The 20,211-nt window shown below is 41.0% G+C and overlaps 1 protein-coding gene across 3 annotated transcripts in view; it reads left to right on the forward strand.

The window, feature by feature from the left end:
- Nucleotides 1-20,211, forward strand: part of EPB41L4A (erythrocyte membrane protein band 4.1 like 4A) — a 134,092-nt gene that overhangs the window by 99,509 nt on the left and 14,372 nt on the right. Inside the window, exons 13-17 of one of the 3 annotated variants that reach the window (XM_055791468.1) lie at nucleotides 2,127-2,208; nucleotides 5,888-5,971; nucleotides 8,478-8,591; nucleotides 10,414-10,461; nucleotides 15,035-15,112. In XM_055791468.1, coding sequence (XP_055647443.1) covers nucleotides 2,127-2,208; nucleotides 5,888-5,971; nucleotides 8,478-8,591; nucleotides 10,414-10,461; nucleotides 15,035-15,112 — 406 coding nt within the window. The remainder of the gene's footprint in view (nucleotides 1-2,126; nucleotides 2,209-5,887; nucleotides 5,972-8,477; nucleotides 8,592-10,413; nucleotides 10,462-15,034; nucleotides 15,113-20,211) is intronic. The other 2 variants (XM_055791469.1, XM_055791470.1) reach the window with 2 other exon arrangements.

The following is a 20,211-nucleotide window of genomic DNA, read 5'->3' on the forward strand; positions in this document are numbered from 1 at the left end:
TCTTTCTCATTTTAGGGGTCAGAGGAATAATTTTTGTTGCAACCTTTTATGGCCTTAATGAAGACTGGTGATTCTTTTGCTGATCACTTTCTTATCCATATTAGTAGTTCAAGAAAGTTTTTTGTTCAGTAATTCTGACTTTTTACCAAGCAGGTCATAGTGGCAGTGTAGCTGTTGCTTCATTCTTGAAGGCAGGAGGTAACTGTATGGGCAGATGTGCAGTGCTACAGAGAGTCTGGAGAGTTGGTTGTCTCTTATCGTATAAAATAGAGGATTTGTTCAGAATGCCAAAACTTTCCTTTCTGTCTGTGGATCTGTGCCCATTCTGCATTTCCATCTTCAGAATATTCCAGATTCTTCCTAATGCTTGTACTTGCGTAAACAACAAAAAGTGCCTTGAAGGAGTAAATCCTGTACAAGGCAGCCCCCAGGCTGCTCCCCTTCCCTGCCAGGCATTAGTCTGAGAAACTAAGTAGGGAAAGGAGTAAATGACATTGTTAGAAGTGTGAGGTCAAACATGTAAAGGACTTGGCTGAGGTACTTAAGCAAAGGCAACTAGTGCCACTTGAGACCCTCTGGAGTGTATGAGGCTTCTGCAGAAGACTAGCGGATTTAACCTGTAGGAGACACAGCTGATGGCAGGAAAAGATGCCTTGGTTATATCTCAAGTATTTGTGTTGAAGTAGTGGAGAGTCCAGAGACTTTGTATGTTAAAGGCGTGGTATGGAAAGTGGAGGGAGACTGTGAGGAAATTCTTTCTTTGAGACTGTAGCGAAAGCTTATAATGCAAAGTCTCATTTAATTTTAGCCAAACAAAAAGGCTTTGAGTTTGTATTGTTATGTTAACACTACTATAATGCTGTTGCTTGTGCCCAGAAGGACATAGTATTTCCTTGTTAGTCCGGTTCATTATCTTCAATGAACACGCTCAGAATCCTGTCCAGAGCTGATGATGGTGTTGCTTTGTCGTTTTACTTAACATCTGTTTCTGGAGGTGGCAACAGTTTTGTAAGAAATGACTGAAATTGCCAGTCAAATAGAAAGAGATTTTGTGAACTAAAGAAAAATTATAGGTTAATATTAATAGCACCGCATAGAAACTAAAGTTATAGCACCATTAGGAACAAACCTGTCCTGATGATTAATACATTATTACATACCAAGCTGAACAGAACAGTTCTTTTTTTGTTCATGATACTGAGCTGTATGCATCTGTAGAGCATAGTCTTACCACACCGCTTTGATGTTAACCCAATACAAAATAGCCAGATTGCGTGCTCCTAAATCATGAACACACAAATCTGTTTCTTTGAAGCCTTTGATACGGGGCTGAAAGGGAGATGAAACTGCATGTTGCTTCTGCTTCTTCAGGTTCCCTTTCATGGCTCAAGTGAGGACTTAAGTGCCAACAGTGCGGAAAGTGCAGGATCAAAATGGAAGGGGTGCTGGGCACAAGACTGGAAACTAGACACATAACTTTCAAATACTGGCCAAATGTTTCTGACTCATTGAAACTGATGCTCAGCTGTCTTTGTCAGAGTATTACTCTGTTCTCTCTCTCTCTTTTATTATATTTTTATTCTTCTAACCCACTGACTTACAGTTATTATTTTCCTAGTCATAACAGGATATATTAGTGTTGTGTTGCATTGTATTGCTACATCAATTTGAAAAGGTTTCTTAGAACAAACATACTCATCTTGCTTTACCATCTAATATAACAATTGTTGTAGAGGCCATAGTTATTATGTTGGAGATTCCCAAGCTTTTTTGTAGCCTGTATTCTCCTCACACCTTTCTTCTTACTGGTGACTGAGCAGGGAATTCCCTTCTGGTGGCAATGGCACAGTATCCCTTTGACAACAACAGCTACAGACTCCTCTGTCTCATGTGGAAAAATAAGGATGTACACCATGTTAAACTTTCTTGTGATGTGGTGTAACTAGAAGTAAGGACAAGATGCAGAAGTATGATCCTTGTACACCCTTAGCAAGTAGAGGATGCGCCAGATGTCTTGTATATAATTTTATCTGACATGCTGCACTGTCTTCAGTAGGTGATTATGCTGAATAGGTGTGCAAGCCTATATGCTACAGGACTGTTCTGTTTGTGTTTTTTTTTTTCAGGATCTAAGAACATGAGCCAGATTACAACAAATGGAGAAAATGAAGGAACTACTAAAATTATTGCACCTTCCCCAGTGAAAAGGTACGTAGACCAGCAGTTCCCTTCCATCTTTTAAGACATTGTGTATTGCGTTGGCTAGAGGAACACACCTCGTAATCTGGTCAGGATAGTCCCGTGAAGTCATATGTGTCTCTTCCCTGGGAGCTGTGGGCTGGCTGGCAGATTTATATCCCCACCCTTAATTTTAGGTGGAATTTGGGTGCCTGAATCAAAAAAGAGTGATATGAAAAAACAATGAGTCAAAACCTCAGCACCTAACTTTTTTGCTTAGTTGCCTGAATATCTGTCTCTGCATGGCCAGTGACCCTGACAGGTTTTTTTGAGCTGGTTAACTCTGGTCTTATCTCTCCATTGAAGCTGTGGGCTTCACATGCTAGGTATCTAGACTGACGTCTGAAGAAGGGTCTAAAAGATTTACCGCAAGTATTTGGTGGATAGTGTATCCTATTGCCTAATATTTAGAACAGTTGCCTCAAGAAAGAAGATCTGAGTTTAATTGCTTTCTCAATTTGAGAGAAATTTAATCCAATATTCTAGGCCTTAGAAAAAAATTCTAATCATGGGTTAAAAGAAAGTATATGATTTTGCCATACGATCATGCTTAAGCTAGGCCATTGAGCAGAAAACAGTAAAAAGGTATGTAAATACTTGCAGGGAGGGCGCAAAGAGGACACAGCCAGGCTCTTTTTAGTGGTGCCTGGTGACAGAACCAGAGACAATGGGCACCCAGGGAAACACTGGAGGTTCCCTCTGAGCATCAGGAAACACTCTTGCACTGTGAGGGTGACTGATCACTGACTGGTTGCCCAGGGAGGCGGTGGAGCCTCCATCCTTGGAGGTAATTCAACAACCATCTGGGAACGGGCCTGGGCAACTGGCTCTGGTTGGGTCTGCTTGATTGGGTGGTTGGACCAGATGTCATCCAAAGGTCCCTGCTGATCCCAACTGTTCTGTTGTTCTGTGATTTGTTATGAGAGAGAAAAGAACAAGGCAGTAGCTACCCTTATTCCATAGTGCAGAGATGATTGTATTTGGAATGGGTAGGAGCCCTGCCCTAACAGCTTGTGCTCCAAATGCTATATATAAATTTTTAGCAATGAACTGTTAAAAAGAAAAGAATAGGCAGGTTATAGAGCAAGAATCAAAATAAGGAGCTCTCAACATGGAGCTTCAAGTTTTCTGAATTTAGGGGTTTTTTTGCCTTAACAGTTTAAAAGCAATTTGTAGGCAGATTCTCACTGAGTCACAGTTTCAAACGGTGTTAGTCACTCCCAGTAAAAAGGTGTTGGAAGTTGTTTTTCTTGCATGCTTCCTATTTAGAAATTGGTTTGTTTCTATGTGTCTGTCTGCATACGTGAAGCGCCTTTCAGGTCTGTCAGGCTTAGTAGACATCAGAGGCAGCACACATAATTTGTAAACTGTTTACAGTTTGGTGGTTTACTCCATCCTACGTAGTTCTCACATTAATTGTCAGTCATGCTTGCAAAGCATCATTCAGCAGCTCTTACAAGCTGAGGTTTTGTAGTTTAACATCTCATTCACTGTTGAGATACATAATTGGTCACTTCTTCACTTCTGTATAAGTGGTACAAATTCAAGGTAAATCATAAACCCCTCCAAATAACAGTAATCTTATGTGAAATTCAGACCCTAACCTTTTAAAATACTTTGAATGAACTCAGTCCTTTTTGCAACTGCATTCCTGGAGGTAATACTAGTATCTGAAGAGCTGCCATGCTTTAGCTCTCTAGCCATAACGTGTGTGTCTGCTCTGAATGAATAATGACCTAGGAATCTAGTGCAGTGAATTCACCTCCCAGGATCATTTCTTTCTCTCTCTTTTTTAAGATATGAGAACATTATTCAAATTTCTTTAAGCCCAGCTTCAATGTAAATATTGTTCAGTAGTTCATGCTGTGCAAGAACAATTGCTTTTTGCAATGCAAGACTGAAACATATTTACCTGAGTTACTTGCTTAGTCTGTAGTTAAGTACATATTTTGAAGCCTGGGCATAGATTCTATGCGCATATGAGTCAATAGTTAATGGGTGCAGTATTTAGAAAATTATTTACCTGATAAAGTGGAATTTATTTTCTTTTCCTGCTGACTTATTGTAGCTTTGCATTTGTTCACTATGTGAGAATTAAATGATTAACAGGCTGAGGTTAGAAGTGGATTAGTGAGTTAAGTAGCCACCATTCTTTCATAAAGCCGAGTCTTTCACCTCTTGCTCTGGGTAAAGTACTCTGGCTTATGTCCTCATCTCTGTAAGCATCTGTAAAGCTTTTTTCTTTGTTTTGTTGCTTAAGTTGCACTTTGGAAAGATATGCTGTATTAATGCTTGTGGTGGGCTGCTATCAGTAATACTTCTTGAAGAGCTTAGTGGAAATCAATGTGACTATCTAGTTCTGTATCAGGTGAACTGTTTGTTCAAGCAGAAAGGGAGCTCTAGAGATGATGATGCAGGATAAGCATGACTAGCCATTGGCAAGCAGATAGGTGCGTAAGTACCTAGGTGCGAGCCACCTTCCAGCACTTGCAGTAGGAGTGAGCAGGCTTTCCAGGAGCATTAATGGGTTGGAAGTTGTAAAACCTGACGCTGTGAGAATGGTGGGAATAAAGGAAGAATTGGAGCATCCTGCTGTTTTTCCAGCTGGTTACAAACGCTGATATATATCTCTTAAGTCAGGTGACTGTCCTGATACTTTCAGCAGTTAGTGAAGACAGCTCTTTCATGTTGTGAGATCTACGCTCCTTGTCTAGCAAAAAGGAAACATACGGAGTTATTGGGGAAGGAATGAGAAGAATATGCTACTCTATGAACCTGTGGTCTGTCATGGTTTGAAGTTATAACCCCTGCCTTTATTGGTCCCATCTTAAAGAAGGTACTGTAGACCCTGTAAAATGGTACAGAAATATGGTGAGGATAATCAGAGTTATGTGTTGGCTCCTGTACTGGGAGAGATTGAATAGTCTTTGATTCTTTCACTTTGAAAAGAGACAGTTGTTAAAATTATATATAAAAAAATCATGAGTTGGAGTTTGTGATTAGGGAACCATCATTCATAAGGGTTTTTTTCTTTCTGTAAGCACAGTACTAGTGAGGAACACAGGATAGAAGTTTTGGAACAAGTGGAAGCTTTGAAATAAAATTAAATAATTGTTTGTGCCATAGTTAAATATTGGAGCATACTGCTTTCAGGCACTATTTATGCCAAAAATTCAAAAATGTTCAAGAGATGTTTAAGGAAATCCATGGAAGAAAGTTCTACGAAGAGCTACATAGAACAAAAAGCAGATAAAGCCTCTGGTTCAATAATCTGTTAACTGCATATTGTGGAAAACTGTGAAAGCATATTGCATATTTAACTTATTGTTAGACTTTTTGCCTAGGCATCTGCTCTTGTCTATTCTGAAACAAGATTGATCTTTTTTCTGACTCAGTGCCACCATAATTATGAGCTTCTAGAGCTGATTTTCAGGTCTTTCTTTTTTTTTTTTTTTTTCCCCCTTCCAATCTCTCTTTCTAGGAGACGCTCTTCAACAGAGCAGCTGTTTGCCCTTTTTCACATAGCAGGCAAATAGCTATATGCTGGCATATATGTATGTCTTTAATTTTTAAGAGGTCAGCAGGAGAGAACATATGATCTGTACAGTATGGGTTTAAAATATATATATATATCTGTACTTTTATTTAGCTTTAAAAAGATGAAAAATGAAAACAGTCCAGAAACCCAAAGAAGTAAAACAAGCGCACCGTGGGAGGAAAATGGCCCCCAGAGGTAAGGCGAGGCATGACGTCTTAGGGGTTGTGCAATGGTAAATATCATGCCATGTCAATAGGTTGAAGGATATTAATATGATATCATAATGTATTAACAGGGTCACAATAAATCTGCGTTGCATATAAGAAGCTAGGTCCTGTCATTGATTCGTAATCAGTTTTAAAAAAATAAAGTAGGTGTAGGAGGAAGTGGTCAGTGGCTTTCCACAGAGATCTGTTCACAGATCCATGCTGTTTAGTATATTTATCAAAGAGCTGGAAAAGGAGTAATAAAGTTTGGTGATGGGGCAGAATCATTTAGGACAGTGATAGTGAAAGCTGTCTGTGAAGAGTGGCAGAAAGACCCCTAAAGTATGAGTGAGGAGTCACTAGATGGTGGTTGATGTTGAGTCATTGAGTGTAAAGAGAGGCACATAGGAGGAAAAACATAACCCTAGATTTCTGAGTAAAACAAGCAGCTGTGGAGCTATGGAGAACTTCATGAAAACGTGAAAAACATAGCAGTCAGAAAAACAATTAGAAGTTGTTATGAAAGCAAGAGAATAGTGTTAATGCCATTACATACATTTGTAGATCATGTATTTGCTCCATGAATTGTGAGTGCTGTTCTGATATCCTCACCGTAGGAAAATAAAAAGGCTTTGAGAGGAACAGGAAGGGTAATCAAAGATATAAATGGCTGTGCAGGAAATCTGTACAGGGAGCAACAGTGTAAACCAGGCAGGACTCTTCCTTCAGTCTGGAGAAGAGAGAACTTCAGGGGATGTGGTCTAGAAAATCATGAGCAGTACAGAGAAAGTAGAAAGAGATCAGTATTGTATTTTTCCAGCACAATAACTTGGGATCTTCAGATGAAGCTACTGGAGGTGGTTTAAAAGTGTTGAGAAAGGTGGTGACTCACTGTGAGTAGGAGACCTGTGGTCCTCCTTTACAGGGAGTGCTGGAAGTTAGTGGAATCCTAGGAGATGCTGGGTGAGTCATGGAAGAGAAATCCCCAAGGGTTCTGAAGACAGAGGTATAGCAGCTGGCTCCATAGATCCCTTGGACTGGGAGTAGTTGGGGACTGAGAGAGCACTGGGGAGCTGTCACATGTATTCAACTTTTTGCTTCCTGTAAGTGGTTGCTTACAGCCACAGGTGGAAACAGGCCCCTGAACCAGATGGCACTTTCAGTGTAATCCAGTACAGTCCTGCGTTTACGTGATGATTCAGATATATACATTGTGTGTCTTCCGAGGCACCATGATGATCTACCCTGTGCTCCCTCTGTAAACGTCAAGAGTCTTCAGAGTAGGGACAAGGCAGTGTGCAAACATTCTCTGGCTGGGACAGATGTTTATTTGTGATTTTTAAAGAAGAAGTGTTGTCAGCTTGTCACATTATGGCTCCAGTGTTCAAATTGCTCTCAGGATAGCAGGAAATTCAATCCCCCAGTAGGAAAAGAATGGTAGCATTTAGTTTTTGCAAGTCCATCTACTATAAAGAACTACACAGTTTTAGACCCATAAGCAGACTGTATGCTGCACAGAGCCTTTCACTTAGAACTCTCATTCAGATAGACTGTGGCAACTTTTCAGCTGTGCAGAGCAGTGCTGTAATCAGTCTGCAGAAGCAGGTGAAAAAGAGTGTATCCAGTTTGAAGGCCCAGAGGGTTTTAGGAAAGCAGAAATACCTTAACTGGAATTTCATGAGAATATCATACTTACCGCATAGTTGTTGTGAAGAAGGCAGAGTAACGTTTGGTAAAGATGTGTGGTTGAGTTTGGCATCCTTATTCCAAAACATTGTGGAACATCAGTAGACTACTTTAGAGTGATACATGCTCCATTGCAGGCTCTCTTATACTGTTGGAAGAGGTCTTTACAATCCTATAGGAAGGTGTCACAGGATAATCCATACGGCCATTTGATAGTCTACATCTAATTTGGTAACAACCCAACTCAACCCGCTGGGTCCCACCCAGGCTGAAGTACCTAACCTGAAGCTTGAAACACCTCCATACCATTGGCAGTGGGTTGCACAGAAGAACAGCAGAGAGCTACAGCTAAAATTGTTTCACAGTTCTAGTCACGAGCTCTGTGATGAAAACATGTTGTGGCAGGAACACAGTTTTCATACTTATCTCCATGGACAACATAAAGAATAGAGGTGCATCTGAATGCCTACTTCTGGGTTGGATAATTCATACTAAAGCATAGGAATTGTATTATGCTAAAAGAATATGTGTATACTTGGTTCTACATTTTGTAAGCTTAGAGCTGTTGGCTTGGCAATGCTGAGAGGTGTCCTACATTTTCAAGGTTCGTTGTGAAATATTTGTTGCTGAGAAGCAGTACCACCAGTATTTACATAAGCACATGCACACACGCACATATACATGTATAGGTGAATATGTATATAAGTGTGTGTGAGCCTTCTCTTTTTTGTAGGCTGCATCTCAGTTAGCTGGCCTAACTGTCCTGCAAGTTCTAAAGCTACCTGTTTGCTCCTCCTTTTTAACCCTAGTGGGCTGTATAATTCTCCGAGTGATCGCAATAAATCACCAAAGTTTCCTTACGCTCGTCGACGGAACCCATCAGGTGGCAGCGAGAACGAGTCTGGGCAGCCAGTTCGGAGGAGGTAAGAGCCCCAGGGTTAATTACTGTTAGCTTCTCACACTAGAAAGCTTGAGGTCCTGCATGCTCTGTGTTCAGTAAAGGCTCTGGAAAGCACAGCTGGGTCCTGGTAAAAGGGGTTCTCTAGCGGCTGGTTGTTAGTTTGAAAAAAGACCTGGGTAAGAATACCAGATCTGCTTTTGGAAAGGAAGCTTTGGTCAGCCATTTTGCTTGTGTGCTGTTCTGGGTACTGTGAAAGTGATGTTAAAAATATGAGAAGTTGCATTATTGGCATGTGCAAGATTCTTTCAGTTGCTGTAGCTATTTTTTGCTGGAGAATGAGAGGATTGATGGATGTTGCTTGCTTGACAATGAGATTCTAATACAGAGCAGTATTTTAAGTACATCGCTTTGCTTTAAGTGGCACAAAGATTAAACAAGTGAGCCATAAAGCTGTCTTCAACAGTCCCATGTGTGAATTACTTTACATTTCAAAGGATGCCAGCAAAAATACAAGTATGAGATACTTAATGTGTTTTTAATGGGTAGAAGCTGAATTGAGTGACTTAGAGAAGTAAAATGAAATGGATGGAGATACTGTGCTGTGTGTCCTGGAGTATGTCCAAAATGCAAATTACAGGGACAGTTCTGAAGTGATACAGTTTTGAGAGGGTCCCAGTTACCTGGGATGGTTTGTCCTGCTGAGAAGCTGTTTTCATCACTGTGCTCTGTTGTGAAGTATAGGCAAGCATAGCTACTGTGCCATACTCATCACAGCCTTTGGAGGACTGCCTTATGACCCAGCACCTGGCAGCTACATCTCCTTATGACATCTTAAGTGATTACTTGTTTGGATTTCAAAGCCATGCTTTGCAAAGGGGTTTCTGATGATGCAGCTATACCTATGAGGAGATCTACTTTGACATGGAGCTTTTGTATTTGTCAGGCTTCTGAGTTGCTCCAGACCTTTTACCTGCCATTAGCTGTCTAGAACAGCAGTGAAGAAACTTACCCATGATGTATGCTTAGTGACCTCATGCCTGAGTTAGTCATTGCAGCTCTCTCTTAAATCAGTAGAGTTATGTTGATTTACCCTGTTGGACAGAGCTCTTGTAAGTGTTAATAGCAATGTGATTCCTGAAATGTTTTTTCTGATTCCAGCTTAGCTGTCAGAAGGGCTTCTTGGACTTTGTAAAAACAAAGGAATAGGGATGTGCAGTGCTGAACTGTCTTGTACCCATAAAAGAGCAGTGTTTGTGCACTATGCAGTAGGACATTTTTTGAGATGCAAAGTGTTTATCACCTGGGACTTGTATTTGTCTGATCTACTCGGTAGACAAGTGGTTGTGCCAATAGAAAGTTTTCCCTTGGAACACCACACCAACAAAATGTTTTTAAAAGTCTTATCTCATATGTGAGACCATGAAGACTGACAATAGTAGGTAGATTCTAACCTAATTATGTCTTCCTGAACCTTGGTTTTATTCATGCACTTTCCCTTTTCAGCTGTGTAATAACAATAGCCATATTGTTTGTGCACTCTTTACTGGAATTAAGAGGAAAACATCAGACTTTGCTATGCTGGAAACAGTAGGGAAGTCTAAAGGCCAGCATACTATGCTTAATGTCACAAGTCAGGAGTTTGCAATGAAAGCTTGAATGGGATCATGCCTTCACAACTTATTGTCGAGGTGTCCTGAAAAATTTTAAACAAGCACGTTTGCCTTAAATCATGCTGGAAAAAAAAAAAACTTCGTAAAGTTTTTTTTAAAAAAAAAGATGGGGTTTTTGTGTATTTTTGTTAAGTGACCTCAAAGTATTTCATTAAAACTTCCTTAATGTCACAGGAAAAATCAAAACAGTGGCGAAGATTCAGATTTAAAGCAAAGGAGAAGGTAAATATATAATCTATAGCAGCCATGAATTGATAGTGAAAGTACTGATCATATTTTAGTTCCTGCATCCCCTCCCTTCCTTCTTTCTCCCCCATCTTCTTAAATGTTTAAAAGGCTTGTTGTGTTCTGCCCATTTAATTTTCTCTTTCCTGTCTTAGTTTTGCTGAAACACTCTGTAGCATGCCCTCATCACAGTATAGATTCCTACAAGCTGCCTTGCACATTGTTCCTACACCATGCTGGAAGCAGTTTGTGGAAGTTTACTAAAGGCTTGTCTGCAATTTGAAAGTCAATTCCAGAAGTTTTAGCTTTTGGATTTTGCATCTGCAGATTTTGTTTTGAGTTCTCAAGCCTCCCACTTTTAATTAATCTGTTTTTAAAAGCAAGTCTGCTGTCATTTGAGATGAATTGCCCTGCAAAAAGTAGGTGCAAGGCATATGCAACTTCTTACGGTCTTCTTACTGTCTTGCACATTTTTTGCTTATTTTTTCTCTTAAGCTGCTTCTTTCTTTCCCGTGCAGTCTTGACTACTTGTCATATTTCCAAATAAAATGCTGGTGTGAATTCAGATGTGCCCTTTAGCAACTCCAGCTTTTGAGAGATTTTTACATCTGGAGTTCTCTAGTGCCATGTCTGCCTACCATGACTCTCTGCTGTGCCTGTCCTCACTCCTGTGCTCCTGCCCTGACTGCTGGAAAAAGGAGACATTGCAGTGCATCTCAGCTGCAGAGTCTCTTGAGGCTTGCAAGGGAGAGGTGGCACACCCAGGATCTGATTCACTGCTGCAGCACAGGAAAGGAGCTCTGGCAGAGACACAAACGTCTCGGGGACAATCACAGGAAGTCAGGGAAAGTGCTCACATATATTGCACTTATTATAAGATAACAGATTATTTTTTTGAAGGATATTACCGTTACAAGCTGCCAGTGATAGTCCTGTAGTAGATGTCCAGCACATAAAACTGAGAGGATTTAGATTTAGTTAGGCATCTCAGGTGGAAAATCCCAGTACTCAGAGGGGACCCCCTTCCCAAAGGCTGTGCCTGCTGTATTACATTACAAATGTACAGGTTTGTTATTGTAAATTGGAATAGACCTTTTCCACTTCCTCACAATTTGGCTACTCTCACTTTAATCTGAAAAGGACTGCACCAAAATATGAGCCTTTTCTGTCAACTGTTTGTGTCACCCCACCCTTCAAGCCCCCTCCTGTATTGTATTTGTTCTCTGTCTTGCCAAACTGACTATGCCTTCTTTCTTGCTCCTTGTGTCAGACCATATAGATATACCACCTGCAAAATACCAAATACATTGCATGACCAAGAAAACATGAGAAAAAAGGATGAAAGGCACTTTGTAATTGTCAGAGATTACATGATCTCATATATTCTTGCATCTGACTTAGGAAATGACTGTTGTTTCCATTTTTGGTATTTTATTCAGTTCAGTAAAAGCTGATATTTAATATTCAGTTGAAGATAGTATTCTGACAGCCAGCATGAGCAGCTGCCACTCAGCTGAGAGCTCAGCAACCCTTCTGTCTCCCCACAAGTGCTTTCCTGACAGGGAACACAAGGTAATTTGATGTGCCGTATCCAAAAGGTGGATCAGATTTCCATTCCTGAAAAGCTAGAGAAAGGCTTATCTTACATTTTAGCAAATAGGAAGTTTTATCTTGCAATTCTGCCACGGTGTGGTTTTTGCTGCCTTGGTACCATAAGTACCTTATGGTACCAAGGCATAGGTACCTTATGGGTAAATTGCTTAAATCAGAGTAAGAAAATACTTAAGTGCTGAGAAATGTAGAACAGCGTCGCTCCGATAACCTGGAAGTGTTGAAGAACAATGTTGCTTGGATGACATAGTAATGTTGAGATTCAAGATTAGTGGAATATTTATTAAAGAGCTGGTAAGATGTAGCAGCGGGAAGGTATGCTTTTGGGCATGTAAGGGCTGCTGCAGTTATAGGGCATTTATGGCTCTGAACTCTCTCAACGTGCTCGAGACAGTATTTTGGACACCATCTTTTAATCTCCCTTCTTCCTGCAGGGTTACATATTTCTGTAGCAACACACATCTTTCTTATCCTTACTTTCAGCTTCCCACAGAAATGTGTATTTTTTCCCGGGAGACTGGCTATACTGAGCCTCTCTGGCTTTAAATCATGAGCCATTAAATCTGGGAATGGGGAGAGGTTTCTGCTTCTCCTGTGGGGAAATTTCACTTTTCCAAGCCTATTCCCTTTAGACAAGCTGGGTTGAACTGATTTTCCTAGGCATTAGCTGTCCTATTATTCTAAAATGATTCTGTTTGAGTAGGAGCTATTTGAGTTAATGATTGCCTAGTTTAGGAGAGGCAGGAGACCACACTCCATAGACTGAGGCATGTAGTGACACAGCAGTTTGATAAAACCAACCATAATTAACTGGTATTAGGAGCAAATTCATGAGACACTCAACTGTGTTAGAGGGACATCTATAACAGTGTCCTGGTTTCAGAGACGGGGGTAGAGTGAGTGATGTGTCCCTGACCAGACAGGACACTCAGGATGGGTCCATGCTCAGCTATACACTGTTACCTATGAAATCTCTCACATCTTCTCTCATCTTTGGGCTCTTCTTCCTGAACTGTTAGAACATGCAGTGAGCATGTGCTTGTCAGTAGCCTCCAACCTTGTAATGAAATGCTTCCCTTTACCTGTTACCTATGCCTAATGAACTGCCTTTACTCCTTGGCTTGTTTGAGGTGTGGTTTAACAAATCTGTTGTCTTACAAAAGTGGCTTACCAAAGAGCAAAAGAAAAGCCAGGAGGCAAAAGGAGGTACGTGTCCCTGCCAGCAGCATCAGGAGTTATCACCTGATGTCTCCTATGTCATGCCCAGAGACCTCAGAAGAAAATTTCTGTTTTCGATTGCAGCAAAGCCATCACCAATTCTAATTCCTGATATCCTAAATCCTTCTAAGCCAGCTCATAGAATCATGGAATCATGGGATCGTTTAGGTTTGGAAAAGACCTTTAAGATCATGGAATCTAGCTGTTAACATAGTACTGTGAAGTCCACGACCAAACCATGACCCTAAGCACCACATCTATGCATCTTTTAAATACCTCTAGGGATGGTGACACAGCCACTTCCCTGGGCGGCCTGTTCCAATGCTTGACAACCCTTTCAGTGAAGAGATTTTTCCTAATACCCAATCTAAACCTCCCCTGGCACCACTTGAGGCTGCTTCCTCTTGTCCTATTGCTTGTTACTTGGGAGAAGAGACCAACCCCCACCATGCTGGTATTGGTCAACTTTCCCCATTAATGAGCTGGGCTGACAGAGTTACAGAGAAACAGGTCTGTCTTTGGAGGCAGTCAGAGACCATCATCACCCTAAACCAGGGGTCCTCACACTGTTTAAGCAGGGGCCGGCGCGGATGCAGTGGCAGGCAGCCATCTGCGGGTTTCCCCCTCCCAACCCCCGGCGGGGGGGGGCGGGGGGTCTGTAAATACCGGGGGCCGGATTGAGGACCCTGGGGGGCGTATCCAGCCCACGGGCTGTAGTTTGAGGACCCCTGCCCTAAAGAATGGTCCAAACCGGGTTTTTATGAGAGTGCCATTTTTTAGGACCTAGCTCAGCAGTACAGTAATAGAGTCCTGGCTTCTAGGACCAAAGCCCTGATCTGTCTGCTCCAAAATGATCAATGGCAATCAAGGATTTAAGGGTCTCAGACAGTAGTGGCCAAGCACTTCCTTTGACAGAGAGGAATTTGCCTGTAGGTAGGCATTTTCTTCTTGAAGTTCCGCATCAGCCTGTTCCATCAGTCTTTTCCAGTAATAAATAATCAAAGCCATAAATGTCACTTCATCATGCTTTGCAGTCAGAGGTAACACAGAAGTAACCGCTTTATTTCTTTTTCCCCGCATGACACACTACCTTTGTAGCTTTGCATCGGGTCATCCCAGAGCTGTGCTGATACACACACCTGCCGATGTGTGCACTTTGCTCTTTCTGTGTTTATAAAGATCAGCATAATCATCGTGTTAGTGGTGTTTCTTCCATACTGCCTGACACTTGAAAAATGATATGAACTTACTGGAAGTCAGATGGAAGTTGAGGTGAACAGAAAAAGGACGGATCTGATGAGCATTTTGTTTTGCCTGCAAAACTGGAATTACTGTATTGTTTCTGTTGCATGTCTCACAATATACAATGAGAAAAGAGCATGCAGTTTAAAGATAAAGTATTTCACAGCTCAGAGAAACATTTCACGGTGGTGTATACACAAAGAATGCTGCGAGATAAAATAAAATAAAACAAACAAAAATGCAGTGCAAAGATTCAGAAGGAAAATAGCACTCGCCTGACACTGCACGCTGGGTGCACCACTTTCAAAGCAGTTATTCCCAATCAATTAATGAGAAAAAGATAATATGACTTTCAGGTGTAGTAGACAAGCCCTCTAGAGTCTTTTAATTCTGATTTTCCTAGTAATGTCTTTGCAGTACTGTTCATTCCTTGTTTAGAACTTCAGTACCTTTGATGTTAGATAAATTAATCTTGAGATGTTGCTTTTCTCCTTTCCAGATCACGGTCTCGCTGTAACACCAGCAGTGGCAGTGAATCAGAAAATTCCAACAGAGAGCATCGGAAGAAGAGAAACAGGTGATCTTTATGTATTTTAGGTATAAAGGCATGAAACACAAACAAATGGAGATGGACTTTTCTGAGCTAGAGCTAATAAGAAGAAATCTAACAAATTTTATATGTTTACCGTCTTCCCGAGGCAGCTTAAGATCCTTTTATGAATGTGAAAAGATATCATTGCCAAAATATATACACACATCATAGGTGCATGCAATGAATGCATACCCTCCTGTTGCTTGGAAAGAACTCATTAATGAACTGCAAACTCAAATACGGGGCATATCTACAAAAGACTTAAAATATTAAAATAAATAAATATGGATAATGTGATAATAAAGTGGATAATGATGATAACAAGATAGTCACAGTATATACTTCAGTACCTCAAAAATTTCAAGTGCAGAATTTTAGCAGAAAATAAGATTTTAAGGAGTATAGTAAAAATATGTTAATGGATCTGAAACTCACTGTTGTTTTTAAATGCATGAATGTCACTGCATAAATGTTTTTATTTTCCAAAATGTAAAAGAGTGTGGGGCTAAACCCAAAATGTGTACAGCATCAGCTTTTAATAGGACAACAGTAGTTAATACCACATTATGCTAGTAAGTTTTAGGTTTTATATTCTGTTTTTCTTGTTGCTGATATGAAAAAGTTAGCATAACAACTGATTTATCGTAGTAAAAACTTTCCTTTAAAACTGTGATTTTTATATTGCATTTGAGATAACAGCATTTGAAAGTTATTTATGAAAATATATTTTTAAAAATCACATAGAATTTCTTCATCTTGTATAAACAGAGCATGTGAAAAACATCACTGGACAAAAGAGGAATTGTTTAAGGCAAGTTTTCTAAGAAGCTGTCTGTACAAGCTGCCATGGTTTCTTGTTGTCTCACATGCAGTACTATGATAAATGATTTTCAGATATTTGGAAGCTCTTAGAAATAATTATATGCTAGATAGTGCTGCAGAAGTATGCAGTATAATAATATTTTAAGCATGTCTTGCAGCGGTTAAAAAGATGCTAAAAAATCATTGTGACATTCAAATAGGCTGGTATAAAGCAAATCTGAGCCATCAGATTTCTTTGGAGTTCACTTACGTTGCAGTACAGTCTTGTGTGATGCTCGGCTAACAGTAACCTAGTGTGCGGGGAAGATTTGTTTTCCAGGTGAGCTCTGAAGTTTAAATGAAATGCTGAGTATAGTTTCAGTGATCAGTAGGTAAATGGTATTTTGTATCCCTTTCTCTTAGAATACTCTTGCCAGGTTTTTTCTCCTGTGAGATTTCTTGTTCAGGGAGATCCACAAGCAAGTGAAGGAAATTAGAAACTGACCACAAGAATGTTTTTAAGAGCTTCTTGCAATATAAAGATTGAATTGTAAGGATTAAGTTCTGCTTATAATTTTCTGAAGAATAAAAGGGCCTTTACCAATCCTTCCCCGTGTCATGGAAAAGTGCTTAAAATTAAAAAGAACTAAAATCAGTTTCTGTGCATTGTTTTTATGTTTTTCACATTTTCTGAAATGTAAGATACATCAGAAAGTTATAGCATTTGCAGCATCTCTTACTATTAGGTGGTCACTTGAAATCAGACCAGATTAAAAGTCCTTACATGTTGAAGTAGACAAGCACTAAATGAGCTGGATGTCTGAGACCTGTTCCTTGTCATCAGGTGCAGGGAAACCACCAGTCATAATGAATTTCTGCATTTTGTTAGCAGCCACATCAGGAATATGATAAGCTGAAAGGGCACAGGCACTGAATAGTTTTACTGTTAGCAGAGGTGAGCCAGGCCTAACAGGGTTAAATGGGAGAATATAATGAGGCTTGCAACTGCTGTTACTAAAGTTTTACCTATTGCATAGATTAATACTGATTTGTTTCCCAGTACGGTAATCAGGCCCCACAAGCAGACAAAAGGTTATACTGTTTTATTGGAATAAAATGACTGAATTCTTATATTACCCAAAAGGATCTGCTTCTGATCTTAGAAGAGTAGAATATATTGTTCACATGAGAAGACATCACTCTAAACTATTTATCAGATGAAAACAAATTATCAGAGAAAAACAGAAATGCAGGTGAAAACTTTTGAAACAATGCTGGAAAAAGGTTAGGGAGAAACTCTACTTGATCTTAATCAGTCGTAGAGGTTTCACTCCATCACATGAGTATTTTATCCTAAGCAGATGTTCATATGAAATCAAGGAAGAAACTGTGATGAGCATATTTCAATCACAGAAGAAATGTAGTTGCTTTTTTTAATGCTGTGGTCAACGTTTATTGTGTGGATAAAAGTATAGTAAATGAGCAGACAATGTATACTAGAGCATTGTCTTCTACTTGACTACACTTAGAAGATCCATTTGATTAGAATCACAGAATGACTGAATGGTTGTGGTTGACAGAGTCCTCTGGAGGTCATCTGGTCCAACTCCCTGTGCAAGCAGGGCCACCTAGAGCTGGGTGCCCAGGACCATTCCCAGATGGCTTTTGCATATCTCCAAGTATGGAGACTTCACCACCTGCCTGGGCAACCTGTGCTAGTGTTCGGTCACCCTCACAGTGCACAAGTGTTTCCTGACGTTCAAGAGGAACCTCCAGTGTTTCAGTGTGTGCCCACTGCCTCTGGCCCTGGCACTGGGCATCGCTGAAAAGAGCCTGGCTGTGTCCTCTTTGCACTGTCTTTTCAGGTATGTACATACATTGCTGAGATGCCCTGAGCCTTCTCTTCTCCAGGCTGAACAGTCTCAGCCCTCTTAGCCTTTCCTTATAGGAGAGATGCTCCAGTCCCGTCATTATCTTGGTGGCCCTTTGCTGAGCTTTTTCCAGTATGTCTTATAGTGGGGAGCCCATAACTGTACACTCTCCAGATGTAGCCTCACCAGTGCTGAGTAAAGGGGAAGGATCACACTTCTCGATACTCCTAATGCATCCCAGGATACCATTCAGCTTCTTTGCTACAAGGGCAGGTTCATGGCTTATGTTCAACTTGGTGTCCACTGGGATCTCAGGTCCTTTTCTGCAAATCTACTTTCCAGTTGGGCAGCTCCCAGCATGTATTGGCGCCTGGTGTTGTTTCTCCCAGGTGCAGGACTTCACACCTCTCCTTATTGAACTGCACGAGGTTCCTGTTGGCTCATTTCTCCAGCCTGTCCAGGTCCCTCTGGATGGCAGCACAGCTGTCTGGTTTATCAGCCTCTCCTCCCAATTTGGTTTCATCTGAAAACTTGTGAGTATGTCCTGCCCCATAATCCAAATCATTAATGAAGATGTTAGGCAGGAATGGACCCAATATTGACCCCTGGGGTGCACCGCTTGTTACTAGCCTCCAACCAGATTTTGTGCCGTTGATCATTATCCTCTGGGCCTGGCTGTTCAGCCAGTTTTCAGTGCACTTCACTGTCTGCTCATCCAGCCCATACTTCAACAGCTTGTGATGAGACAACATCAAAAGCCTTCCTGAAGTCCAGGTAGACAATATCCACTGATTTCCCCTCATCTACCAAGCCAGTCATTCTGCTGTAGAAGTTTCTCAAGCTAGTGAAGCATGACTTCCCCTTCCCAAGTCCATGCTGACTATTCCTTGTTACTTTCTTGTCAGTAATGTGCTTGGAAATGGTTTCCAGGATTAGCTTTTGCATATCTCCATCACCTTTCTGGAGGTGGAGGTGAGGCTGACCAACCTGTAGTTCCTTGGGTGCCTCTTCTTGAAGACATGAGTGACATTTGCTTTCCTCTATTCTTTGGGCACTTCTGCCAGTCACCATGATCATTCAGAGATCATTGAGAGAGGCCTTGCAATGACGGAAACAAGCTACCTCTGCACCCATGAGCCCATGGACTTAAGTACGCCCAGTTTGCTCAGGTCTTCTCTGACCTGATCGTCTTCCACCGAGGGTATGTCTTCCTTGCTCCAGCCTTTCTCCGTGGACCTGGGGCCTGGGATTCCTGAAGGCAGGTTTTGCTACTAAAGGCTGAGGTGAAGAAGACATCCAGTGCCTCAGCCTTTTCCATGTCCTGTGTCACCAGGTCACCTGCCTCATTCAGCAGTGGGCCTTATCCTTCCTTTTGTCACCTGTCTGCTTACAGAAGCCCTTCTTGTTGCCTTTGACATTCCTGGCCAGATACAATTCCATTTGACATTTGGCTTTCTTAACCTAATTCCTGCATGCTAGGTGATGCCTGTGTCCTCCCACATTACCTGTCCCTGTTTCCACCTGCTGCATGTTTCCATTTTGTGTTTGAGTTTTGCCAGGAGCTCCTTGTTCATTCATGCAGGCCTTCTGGCATTTTTGCCTGACTTCCTACTTACTGGGATGGACTTCTTTTGAGCTTGGTCGAAGTGACCCTTGAATACCAACCCACTTCCTTAGGCTTCTTTTGTCTCCAACGGCCTTATCCCACTGGACTTTTCCAAGGAGATCTTCGAAAAAGCCAGAGCCTGCTCTCTTGCAGTCTAGGGTTGTGGTCTTGTTTTTTGAGCTCTCTCCTCTCAGGTTCTGAATTCCACCATCTCACAGTCACTGCCACTGAGCCTGCCTTTGGACTTCACATCCCCAGTGAACCCCTCACTGTTGTACATTGTACCTAAATGATAGCTTATTGCTCAGATATTTTAAGTGAGGTTTCAAGAATCAAGTCTTCAAAGTTGCCTGTCTTAAGAGAGGTTATCATTGCATAAATGTAGCGTGCTATGGCATCACCTGAAATGGGGAAAAAAGTCTCTAAGTCAACAGATGAGTGAGGATAGTCTTAGGACTTTCCATTTTACCATCAAGTCTTCCTGCAAACAATCTTTAATTTGTCACTGTGATAGCTGTTAATCTCAACTGGATTTATTTCACCTGTCATTAACAAGGATTTTTTTCCTATAAGGCATAAATGAACTTGTTCCTTTGTGGGAGCAAAAAGTAAAAAGAGTGAAAGGGAAGTTGTAATGGACTGAGTACAAGGGCAACACTTTTTTGTTAGAACTATCTTTAAATAGAAGTTTAGGTTATGAGTTAAATTTCTTTCCACTCTTTTCGGGGTGAGGTGGGTATTTGGCTTTTGTGGTCATCTCTGTGGCCGAAAAGCTAAAGGTTCTGCCCCAAAATTGTTATGATTTG

The sequence above is a fragment of the Falco peregrinus genome, chromosome Z (genome assembly GCF_023634155.1).
Source record: "Falco peregrinus isolate bFalPer1 chromosome Z, bFalPer1.pri, whole genome shotgun sequence".
NCBI classification, from domain to species: Eukaryota; Metazoa; Chordata; class Aves; order Falconiformes; family Falconidae; genus Falco; species Falco peregrinus.